The sequence below is a fragment of the Amborella trichopoda genome, chromosome 10, assembly GCF_054954075.1.
Source record: "Amborella trichopoda isolate Santa Cruz 75 chromosome 10, AtrichopodaSantaCruz75HAP2 v2.0, whole genome shotgun sequence".
NCBI lineage: Eukaryota > Viridiplantae > Streptophyta > Magnoliopsida > Amborellales > Amborellaceae > Amborella > Amborella trichopoda.
Window position 1 is genome coordinate 37,804,354 of NC_142345.1, and position 12,225 is coordinate 37,816,578.

At 35.4% G+C, this 12,225-nt stretch overlaps 1 protein-coding gene and 1 long non-coding RNA gene across 2 annotated transcripts; one reads left to right on the forward strand and one right to left on the reverse strand.

The window, feature by feature from the left end:
• Window positions 1-1,595: 1,595 nt before the first annotated feature.
• On the reverse strand, window positions 1,596-3,817 carry LOC148780207 (uncharacterized). Its single transcript, XR_016042975.1, has 3 exons — window positions 3,605-3,817; window positions 2,010-2,086; window positions 1,596-1,903 (listed from the first exon to the last, which is right to left on the reverse strand). It is a non-coding gene; the product is annotated as an uncharacterized LOC148780207 (long non-coding RNA).
• Window positions 3,818-4,584: 767 nt separating this feature from the next.
• LOC18427549 (uncharacterized) lies at window positions 4,585-12,015 on the forward strand. The gene is made up of 2 exons (XM_006836598.4): window positions 4,585-5,141; window positions 10,861-12,015. Exons 1-2 carry the CDS (start codon window positions 4,783-4,785, stop codon window positions 11,720-11,722), a joined length of 1,221 nt encoding a protein of 406 aa, XP_006836661.1. The 5' UTR covers window positions 4,585-4,782; the 3' UTR covers window positions 11,723-12,015.
• The last annotated feature ends 210 nt before the right edge of the window (window positions 12,016-12,225 follow it).

The following is a 12,225-nucleotide window of genomic DNA, read 5'->3' on the forward strand; positions in this document are numbered from 1 at the left end:
AAATTCCTCACTTGAAACCCTTATAACACTTACAGAAAGAGAGCTCTTTATGTTTCCTGCCAATCTCTTTTCCATTTTTGGGGGTGAGAATAGCAGTCCACTTTTCAGACTCCAAAAGGTTCTCGGCCATCAATTGCATCATTTGCCTCCTGACTCAATCTAGGCATTGTAATATAAGGAGTTCACGAGCCTCTGGAATCCAATTATTAAATGATTCGGCTACATTTGTTGTAACATGTCCATACCGCTTTCCCTTGAATATTGTAGTAGCCCAATGCTCTAGTGATGACTCTATTACCCATCTATATTCCTCTTGGGAATGGCTTTGAATCTCTCTCATTTTTTGGTTGAATTCATATTGCTTAAATGTACGTGTGGCACATTGAAAAGTTGATATAATAGCCGTTTTAACATCACGAGGAATATATTTCATCTCCTTCTAAAGATTTTCTGTCATATGATACTCGCAAAAGGCATACTCAGCATTTTGAAACACTTTTTGGATGTTGTTAACCAACTAATATATCTATCAAATATAAATGTGATTGATCGCTCCATTCCTATAGCACTCTTCAAGTTTTCTAGAAACTAAAACCAATTGTCAGAATCTTCTGCATCAACGATAGAATATGCAATTGGGAACATCTCATCCTCAGAGTCTGTAGAGGTGGCAGCAAGCAATGTTCCAAGAAACCGAGCTTTCAAGTGTGTTCTGTCAAGGAAAATGAGTCGACGATTCCCATTTTTAAAGCAATATATTGATGCAGCGAAAGAAAAAAAGACTTATCGAATTTTATTGTCTGGCCATTTTTGAAGTGCCACATGGCTTCTAGGATTTGTCTATAAAAGGCGATCGACTTATGCTGGGAGGCGATTGTAAGCCTCATTTTGAAAACCATGCAACTCTTTTATCGTTGTCTCCTTGCCGTGCCATACTTTAAGATATGAAAGCTCTATCTCATAATCTCGAGCTATATCCTTCATTATTTCTCCGATTTGTATCTTGGGGTGTCACTTAGCTTACTTTTAATGAGGCTGGCAACAAATTGTTATGATGCTCTCTTATGGACATTGATGCTCACCCCCACACCACATGAATTCTCTCTCTGCTAAGTTTTGATGTTGAACATTTTCTGTTGTCCAACTTTAGAAGCCAAAATCTCCCATTGACAGTTATTTCTCTTACATCTTGCCCTTACCCGATAGTTCTCATTTTTTATATATACAAATTCAAAGTGGTGTGTCATCGCATACTTGCTAAGAGCATAATGAAAATCATTTATACTAAGAAATTCTTGTCCAATGCCACTTAATAGATTTTCTCATGTGTTAAGCAAGCGAGGCATATTATTTTGACCATTATTGCCTTCCTCAACATTCGAAGTAAAGGGTTGACCCCTCAAGCCATCATTGCCCCTAAAACATCAAATGAAATAAAATGCTACTATTCAAAAAGGCTATTAGACTAACTTAATAATGTATAGATATAAATATTTAATAATGTATAGATATAAATATAAAACCAATGATAAACATACCTTGTGTGAATGTTTACCAGAGGAGCGCCACTCCTTTGTTCACATCCATCAAAGACATATATTTCAAGTTCATTGGAGTCTTCATGTGCAAGTAGCAGTGTTTCTAAATCAATGTCACTAATTAAGGTGACAAGGCGTTTCTTATTACATGGGAAAATATACCTCAGCGACGTTGCACATGAGTCTATGGAGAATCGCTTTGCTATATGTTCCTTTATCTCCTCCAACTTCGTGTGTTGGTGAATAGAGAATGCACTTGAATCCCCACCAACAAACTCCATGCTGCCATCTGAGCTAGAGCGAAGCCCACCACCATATATACACAAGAACAATCGACTACTTGTGTTTATCATATTTCAACTAACCTGTGAATATAGGACCAAGAATAATAATTTTTTTTCAATAATGTACTTTTTACGATGGTACCAATAATAAATAAATAGTGGCTTAAAGGGGGATTTTGTCACTCACCCACAACCATCCGAGGGAGAGAGTAATTGGACTCACCTCACATGCTTTCGAGACTTGCCCAAAATAAATAGTCATTGCTGTGAACAATATAAGTATCACAACACCAGAAATTATTCCAGACAAATAAAGCCAAGAAAAAAAATGAAACATGCATTCATTGCCCTGAAATAGGTTTTCGCCATGAACCCATTCTTTAAACCGGCCATGTATGAAATGATTACAACAACAAAAAAATAGAAAACCAAACAACACTCTCATTTAAATCAAGAACAAGTGGAGAAAATCACTGAAAAAAAAAAAGAAGTAAAGAAAAAAAATGAAGATAGGAGAGACAATTTCTTTTTAAGAAACATCCCTAACACTTTGCAAGAAGGCAGCTTAGTAGAGAATGCAAGCAAAAAATCCAAAAACCCACGAACCCAAAAACAAAAGCATGCCTGAGGTTTAAAAAAGTTTAGATTGAGATGGAATAAAATTTTTGATGGGATCAGTTTTATGGACAAAAAAAAAAAAACGAGGGAAAAAAGAGATGTAAGGGTTAGGTGAAATATTTGGGGGTTTTTCCAAAGAAATAATCCTACGGTAGAAGATAAAAAAATGAGCTTCGTAAAATATTTTTCAAATGTGAGAGCAAAGGGCCATATAAAATTAAATGAGCTCATGTCCTTGTGCAATAGTAAGGTCCACGTGGAAAGTAAGAATGGATATTGTGTGGTTGCTTCTTGCCCATGTCTGCCCTCCGCAAGAAATTATAAACAACGCCACAAATTTGAATATTTTCAAAAAGTTCCAAGAAAGTCCGATGCTAAAAAGTGCCCGTCGTGTTACTTCATGGTGTCCGTCATCTGACATCATGGGCCGCTCTCCAAGGCCCGAGTCAAGCACACATCTAAATGAAGTTAAAGAAGTAGCGAAAATGATTTTTTTGATAAAAAACAATTTCTTATGAAAGGGATTTTTAAAATAATAAAAAAATAAATAAAAAAACTATCAAGTATCCGTTATATTTCATGCCATTACAAAAGTACATTAAACTTTATATTATTACTCATATGGTCATTTTTTCAACCTTCATAACTTCTTTTTTACGAAAATACCCTAAACTTTTTAGAAAAAAAAGTGTAAAGGCATAGATGATAGCCGAAAAACCAATTCAACCCATCTTTAAATATTGTGTAGATTATATAAATATCCGTTATATTTCTTGTTATTACGAAAATATCTAAAACTTTATGTTGTTATACTATGTCCGTTTTTTCAACTTCATAACACTTTTTGTTTTTAAAGACAATACTACTTATTTTTTGCTTTTTAACAACCAATTTTGTTTTTTTGCTTTTTTTGGTTTTGAAACACTCTCTCTCTCTCTCTCTACCCTTCTACCGAAGTCTTATTTGCCAACTTTCTCTACAAATGCTCATTCTTTTTCTATAGATTCAAGCTCTTCTTCTTGCTAGCCCAATCAAAACCACTGCTTTCAATCTCATTTTATTTAGGTTTATGAATGTAAATAGAGAAAATTCAGTTTTGGTGAATATTTATTTTTTGGGGAGATTTGGGAGAGGAGAGAAAGGAGGGAGAAACCAAATACTAACCCTATGTATTTATTTGCAGTTGTCGGTCTCTTCTTGGGCTTGAGTGGCAGCTTTACTCCCATAGCCAAAAGGTCGTCTTCACGCTCCTTTTTGGAAAACCGAATTTCAGTTTTGGTCCAAAATCCATTGGTTTTCAACCTGTTATCTTTATTGGAGCTTCTGTGCCTTTGTGAGCATTGCAAGCTTTCACCATCTACATCTCCTCCTGCGATTTTTAATAGGGTTTCCGTGGATTTTATGATATGGTTCAACCAAATTTTCAACCTCCTTTGTCTTGGGTTAAATCTTCACCGATTGAGGGCATATTAAAGTTTGCAGGGTTTTGCCCCATTGTAAATTAAAGAAAAACTTCGGTAGAAGGAGGGTAGAGAGAAAGAGAGTTTCAAAAACCAAATAAACAAAAAACAAAATCAGCTTTTCAAAAATAGAAAATGGATAGTTTTGTCTTTTAAAAAGAAAAGTATTATGAAGTTAAAAAAATGACATCCGTACAATAAAGTAAAGTTTTGAATATTTTTGTTTTAACAAAAAATATAACAGATATTTTTTTTTAAATATTTGGACACACATAATATTGATATTTAAAAATTCAGTATTTCAAAATCAAAATTTAAAAATAAAAATTGGTTTTTAAAAAACCAAAAAAAAAAAAAAATCAGCTTTTCAAAAACCGAAAATGGGCAATTTCATCGTTTTAAAAAAAAAAGTGTTATGAAGTTGAAAAAAAAAACACATGTATAATAATAGCATAAATTTTCAGGTCTTTTAATAACAACAAAAAATATAACGGATATTTACATAAATTTTTCAAAATAAATATTTATGGCCAAAACAATTTTCAACTTTTGTCAAATAACATCCAAACAAAAAAATTTGCAAAATTTTAAGCTTTTATAATATTTTAATTGGGAAGCTTTTTGTAATATTTATTTTTTCTAATATTTTATGCCTATAAAACTATGGCGGCTCATTCACATCTCAAGCTCGCCAATAAAGCAGAAAACAACACGCAATACCAACAAACGCGTTTGACGTGCGCTTCTCTTGACACCCAATTCCTTAATATAAATTGGTTATATATTTTTCATTATCAATTCCTATTAACCATTGAGAAATTCTTCCTATTAACCATTGAGAAAGGACCACCGTTCTTTGCGGTATTTTTTCTCTCTCTGACCATGTATGTAACAAAACCACTGTCACTTTTCCGGCAAGCCGGCACTGGAAGAGCCGATGGGAACACGCTTTTCGACCCACCACCAGAGGGCCCTTTTTCCGGGTACCTCGTCTTGCAGGACATTGACGAAGATTCAGACATGGATGCCTGTTGTTGGAGTTGTGAAACTGATATCCGTCTGAAGAGCACTCCGTTCCCACAAAACAAACAGATAATCGTGAAATTTACAGAGCGACAGGGAGGTGGCAAACATAGCCACACATATACCTACAGAGATCCTGCGTATTTCATCCCCGCTCTTGGCGAGCCCTTGTCGTCTGATCTCTACTATGTCGTGAAGGCGAAAGGGAAAAATTCCGGGTAATCCTTTATCCTTTGTGATTGTACCTGGCTTTTTTTCTTTTATAGGAAGGGAACTGATCATATGGGTTGGAAAATGTTACAGAGTTTAGTGATTCATATCGAACTCAGAGGTTAAAAAACCAGGGTAATAAAAAAATCAGTCAACTTTCATAAAACAAACTGGATGATCTTTTATTCCTATGTAATTACCAGTAACTGGTTCTTGTTTACTTAGGAAATGATCCAATGGGTTGATGGGCCTGGTCGAATACTTCGGTTTTCATCCTGCCATTTTTTTTTTCTTATATTGGTGGATTAAAAAGATTTGTATATATAAAAAAATCTAATATTTTATTAAATCAATTTTAATTGACTAATTATCAGCTTCTCATTTATTTGTATGGTTTTTTGGCTTTTAATTCTTTTATTTTCTCATTTATTATGAGAAAGTTATATTTAATCAAGCTTAAAAAAAAAAAGATAAATTATATTTGATCAGCATTTTGCTTTTTGAAAAAGTTTCATCTCTTATAAACTTTTTCATTGTTTATACTTTTCTGATTTTTAATATTTTTTTATGAGTTTTTTTTAATAATATACGCAAGGCCCACGATCACAAGTCTGTAAACAATAACTTGGATTCGCAATCGCAAAGATTATGGAAACAATCGACTTGGGAAGAGTGAGAAAATATGGACCACATATGGATATCGAGAAGGCAACAAAAAGATAAGGACACGGTTTTGCTGCGTCGGTCGGGTCACTCGTTACCCTGCGGTCCCTTGTCTATCTAACGTCCGGATATAAAAAAAATATTACATCTATTAAAAGCTAAATTGGATGGTGATGAAAGGAATTCAAAAAATAACATTTACAATCTTTTAAAAATTAAATTTCCAAATTTAGATAATTGTCACGGTTGAGATTATTGAACTTCAAATTTTGAATGGAAAATACATCTTTGAAATATAGTTTATTGGTAGAACGCCTTAAATAGCGTGAGTAAGCCGACTAACCAAACAATTTTCCAAAATATAAAGATTAGTGGGTAAGTTTAAGGGTAAAAATGGCTCGGTCGGGTATCTTCCAAGTCGACTAAACTTGGACCCAACCCGACCGAGTTTAGGTTGGGCTCCAACCCAATCTTGAGTTCTTGACCATGGGTTCAGATCTAAAAATAAAAAAATATAAAAGAAGTATGTGAATGTATTTTATCCTATATGGTTACCATATATTTTTGCGCATGTTGTATGTATAAATGCAAAGTGAGGGCCTGACCCCACCAAACCAAATCCGAAAGGGTTTAAATTGGATCTGGCCCTAACCCAAGTCGGATCGGATCGGGTCAAGTAGACCCAGACCCAATCCATAACCTCCATCATGTGGATCGAGACTCGGATCCGATCAAATCAATTCATGGGGTCTACTCGTCCACTCCACCTGTTTCTCACCCCCTAAATGAGGATAGTGGTGAAAATAATTTGATGGGTCTAGGTGTGGTCCGGCTGCTAAAAGAAACCACTTCGAAGCTTCAGCGAGGTGGATCCGGATCCATCAGAAACTGAAGTCCTGCTCCTAAAGTGGAGCAATCGGGCAAGATGGTGAACAGAGAGACCGGACCCGGCCGTTCACACTGATCAACATTTGTTCCGAGGCTCAGCGAGCGCATGACCTGGAAACCGCGTTGATTGTGGGAGTGAAAGAATTAAAAGTGTACGGCTTCTGAGGTGTTGGAGGATATTTCCTTTAGACAAGGACCACTTCTCATTGGGATTTAAGTTTGTCGATGGAGTGAAAGGTCTTCGTCTCTGGAACCGGCAAAGGTCCGGGACTCCGGGCCTGATCTGCCGCCCCTAAGAAAGGAAGCCTCAGCTACTGTGGCACGAGGGTTGGGCTAGGGGCAGCGCCAGAGCCGTCCTATGGGACAATGGTCGGGCCAGGGCCAGGTTTGTCTCACGGCCCGGTCCCTTGTCACCCTTATTTATCTCCCAATAGGATCATGCCTTCTTTTTTTTTTTTTTTTCTTTTTTTTTGTTTTTCCAATATCTAGGTAGAGGAGGCCAAAATTCTACCCAAAAAAAAAAAGAGTCTAAAACATTTTAAGGTGGTCTTAAAAGGTCAAAATTCTGAAAAAAAAAAAAAAAAAAAAAAAGGGAAGAAAAAAAGTGTAGGAAATTTTAAGATGAAGTTTTTATAAGGCCTAAGCTTTACGACAATAAAATAAATCCCCACCTCAAATCCTCGTATTGGATTTTGGTAATAGAAATCTCTAGGATGGATCTAAAATCAATTTTCAACGCTGATAATAAACTTTGGAAGTAAAAAAAATGTATAAATCTTGTGGATCTATGGACACTTATTTTTAGTGTTAAATGGACGCTGTAGACAATTTGTTACAATATTCACTATTTTTAGAGTTTGAAATTCTAATTTTTTTTTACAAGCAAGAGTTTCAAGTCGAGATGATCAATGGTTTTCCGATGCTAGAATTACAATTAACGTGAGTTATGAGCTGAGGCTTTACTACCTTTGATAGGACCGCAGCCCTATCAAACAACTTTCCTTTAAATTTTAGCCTTTCTATTATCAATTTACACTCGTTTCGAATGCCCAAATTTGGAACTGATTTCTACGAATTAAAACCTGGTACGAAAATGCAACCTCAGAACAAAAAGAAGTCATTCTTTGGATTCTTCTTTCGGAACCACTTTCACCAGCTTTTCGTGATTCTCGAGTCCACGCGAACTCAAGGGCGAGTCCCACCAAAACTTGCCCCTCCCTCATAAATGTAATAAATAAATAAAAATAGGAAAAACATTAACAATATATCACTATACTTGTTAGAGATAAGTTTAGGATGATTTTGGTAGTTTTTATTTTAGATTATTTCAGAATCTTTGGATGTTTCCTTTTTTCAATTTTTTTAAAAAGACATTTGAAATTTAAATTAAAATTTCAATAATCAATATTTTATAGATCTTTTTAATCTTCTAATGCTTTATATTACTTCTTTTATTTTTCTTTTTTTAACCTGTTTAAAAATTTGCTCAGTAATCTTCTAGTCCGCTATGAGGCTGATCATATATTTTCCCCTTTCAAGACATCATTTGATGGAGGAGACCAGCTACATGGGCCCGTTCTCCCCTATTTTAGGGCCATCTGAAAGAAAGATCTATGTGATCTTTTGCTGGTGAACTATAATTTTTTTTTTTTTTTTTAATAATAATCACCCTTTATAATTTTGGCAACACGATCACTCACAGATAGTCTTATTACAAACAATAGAAATTCCAAAAATAAATAACGCATGATCTTAACTACTTGATGCCATTCATACAACTTAATATTGTGATTGAAAATATAAAATAAAAGAACAAACAAATGAAAGAAAAGATGTCGGAGATTATCTCAACTCGGCTTTTTGCACCTCACATCGAGTCACCACATCCAATAATGTGGAATCAGCGGTTTAGTTTCAATCTTGAACCGGGAAAGCTAATTTCGGCCAAATACCCATAAATCTCTACAAAACCTTAACTCTATAATAATTAGGCTTAATTCTAATTTTCCCAACCCTTAGAATAGATAATGAGAGAGAGAGTCTCTATGTCGGGACGTGCCCCTTAGGGTCTTTTTAGGAGAGAGAGAGAGAGTAGAGAGAGAAAATCAGAGAGTAGAGGGAGAGGGGCATGGCCCCTAGGGAAGAACGAGAGATCGTTTATAGGAGAGAGAGAGGTGTGTAGAGATAGGGGGAGAGCACCCTTATTTATAGTGAAATTTAGGTCTAGGGTTTCTTTAGGGTTTCCCATAGTTTGTCTCTTTTTTTAGATTGAATAAAGACCGTTGATCAAGGTGATTTGTAGGGTGAGAGATCTGGGCCATCCAATCTATAAATGGACCATCAACATTATGGAAGGTGTATGAACCATTATCCTCAGTTCTTTAAAACATTTTTCCCATCAATATATTTAAATAAATTAAAATTATTAAAATATCATGCATTTTATAAAATTGCATAATCCATCTTACATTTTCCATAAGAATATTTCAATAAATCAAGTCAAGATATTCTGTCAATAATCAAGATAAGATATGGTCAATATTTCCCAAACTATATTTGACCATATGCTTATAAGATGGACTTTTCAAAAATTACAAAACTTGATATCAAAGTAATAGCAAAGGAAGCAATGGGTGGGGCATGCCACCCATATGTGGCATATGTGGGCTCCCATTCATTTGTCACATGGTGGGTTCATGTGCACTTTGGGCCCCCATGAAAATTTTATAAATATTTTAAAATTTTATTTAAACATTATTTAAATTTTATATAATTTGTGAAATCAATAACTTCATATTTATAATTCCGAAAATCATAAATAAAATATTGAAAGATTCATAAAAATTCAAATAATGAATATAAAATAATCAAATGAACACAATTAAATTAATATGATGGGAAGTGGATCCATATGGTTTAAGAATTCTATCAACGATTACGTGATACTCCACTTTCAACTGTGGACTACAGACCACACTTGTTTTATCGAACCAACCCAGTGTTTCCCATGATCTATAGTCCAAGAAGGGGTTCATTAGCGAGTCACCAAAGTTTAGTTGATGAGCCAAGGAGTCGCAATCACAGTCTATAGATTACAGGTCTTCTCTTAGAGACAAGTCAAGGTCACCACGACCTGATGCGACCACAACTTTATGGCGCATAGGGGTATCTCTTGTACATGTATACGTTTCACCCAAAGATGGATATCTGGCTTTCCCGAACGATCTATCTATATGCATGCCATGTGATAGAATATAAATGAGGTTTTGGCCCCTGTATCTGTAGGCCTACACAAGGGTCACACAATCCCTTGGCTTACTCATTTAAGCATAAGCTACGACCTCATCAAGGGCTAACCTAAAAACCTTTTTCGGTTTATTTTTTATATCCAGGTACCATGGGTTTTCCAACTGACTGGCCTAGATCGTCAAGCACAGTCCGGTGTCAGCAAACATCATTTGCTTAGTATGGTCTTCGAGGGACCACACTTCTATTAAGTTTATGTTCTACTATAATAAATGTTTTTCATTACACTCATAAGGCCTTTAAAAGCCACATAAACCCAACACCATCAAGGGCACTTGTTCAACCTTAAATGGGCACACATCCATTGGTGCGTCACTGAAAAAACTTGCCAAGAAATAAAATTTAAAAAGAAAAATGATTATTTTGGATTTAACAAATCAGTATTTTAAAACCGAGATAGGTGGGACAGATCATTTACCCCACATATCCCTATCGGAGTGCTCGATCAGCAATTCGGGTTGGTCAAAATTGGTTATTCAGAAAAAAAAATTAAAAATAATGAAATAAAATAAAAATTCAATAGAGATTCATGTGGCAAGATTTAAAGATGACTTAAAAAAATATTAGATAAATTTAATATATATATATATATATATATATATATATATATATATATATATAACGAAGGGTTTTTTTGGGGGAATTGTGTTTGGACCTTTTCCATCTTAGAACCAAGCTCGATCCTAAACATATTTCTATCCGAATTGGTGTTTTGAGTCGCAAATATCGAGTTTTAAAAAAACTGCAATAAATAAAAGCAGGCTATCTCTTTCATGAGTTCTACAACAAGAATTTTAAAAATCAAATTCATTGTGTACCCATTTATATGTATTGGTTTTGATTCCATTCCTACTTTCAACCTTTTGGCAGCCTGGTGTGCACTTGTTCCCGGGAGGAAGACAAGACCTTATTTCTATTTGTAAATGACAAGAAGCCCATGCCCTTCAATCACAATAACATATATCAAAGGATGCATGTATACACCAAGAAGAAAAATGATAAACGTTTTAGAGCCAAATCCTTGGCGCCAGATGGTTACCCCCCACAGTTCCTCAGAAGGAAAGAATGGAAAGCATATATTTCAGAATCAAAAGCTCTGAACTTAGAAGAAGCTCATGGAATGGATGCATCACTTCGTGCCGAAGTCCCTCCATTCGAATTCCCGATCTCCCAAAAGGGCTCTTACCCTATAGTTTTAGGGCATTGGTATTGTCCTTCGATCTTCATAGAGGAGAGAGGAGGGCTCGAAAAACCAGTTGATAAAATGAAACAGAGCATGTATTATAGGGTAAGTTTGGAGCAACAATGGGAAGAGATTTACTGTTGTGAAGGTTTTGGAAGGGAAGAGGTGGGGGTTGACAGATGTGTGAGAAAGGAAGAAGCCTTACTCAATGGGAAGGAAGGGGTTCAAGAGAGAAGGGCGAATGAGGGGGGGATTGTATGGTTTGAAGCTAGAGAGAGGATGGGTCTTGAAGGAGGGTTAGTGGGTGTTGGGTTGAATGAAGTTGTGATGGAGAAGATGAGATGGGACCAAGCAATTGTAGAGAGAGAAGGAGATGGGAAGGAAGTTAGCGTGAGAAAGGTGTTTAAGAGTGAAAGTGAGGGAATTTGGAAGTTTGGTTTGTATGTGTTGGTGGAGAGGTATGTGTTGAGGAGATTGAATGGGAGTTTGGTTTTCACTTATGCATTTAGACGCCCACATCAACTGAGAGAGAAGTGGGAGTCACAGTGAGCTTGTTAATGACATTTAATAAATTTTATCAGATTGGTTCTTGTTTTAGGCAATGCAATGAACTTCCCTCATCAATTGAAGTTCTAAATGTGGTCAAGCCGGTTGACCGCCCAAACCGGCCAAGGCTAGTGGCCGAGTAGCCCCGCCAGTTCAGGTTCGGCCCAGCCAGGTTTTGAACACTGGGTTCAAAGCATTTGATATATTATTTGAACATTTGTTTTATTCATGCATCTGTCTCTTGAAAGTGAATCTTTATTCTATTTATCTTATTTTTAAATGTCCTTTTTCTTGAATGCAATAGTAATACACAAAAAGGTATATTTACTTTTGGTACTATATACTACGAGACCATTTATTTTTAGGGATTGTATAATATGAAACCATTTATCTTTAATACAAGGTGATCACAATTATTTACAACCATCCAATGTGAAATTTGATATCTTTGATGTGTCATAAAGTTTGAGAAAATTTCTTTTGAAATTTAAGCTTGATCAATATAA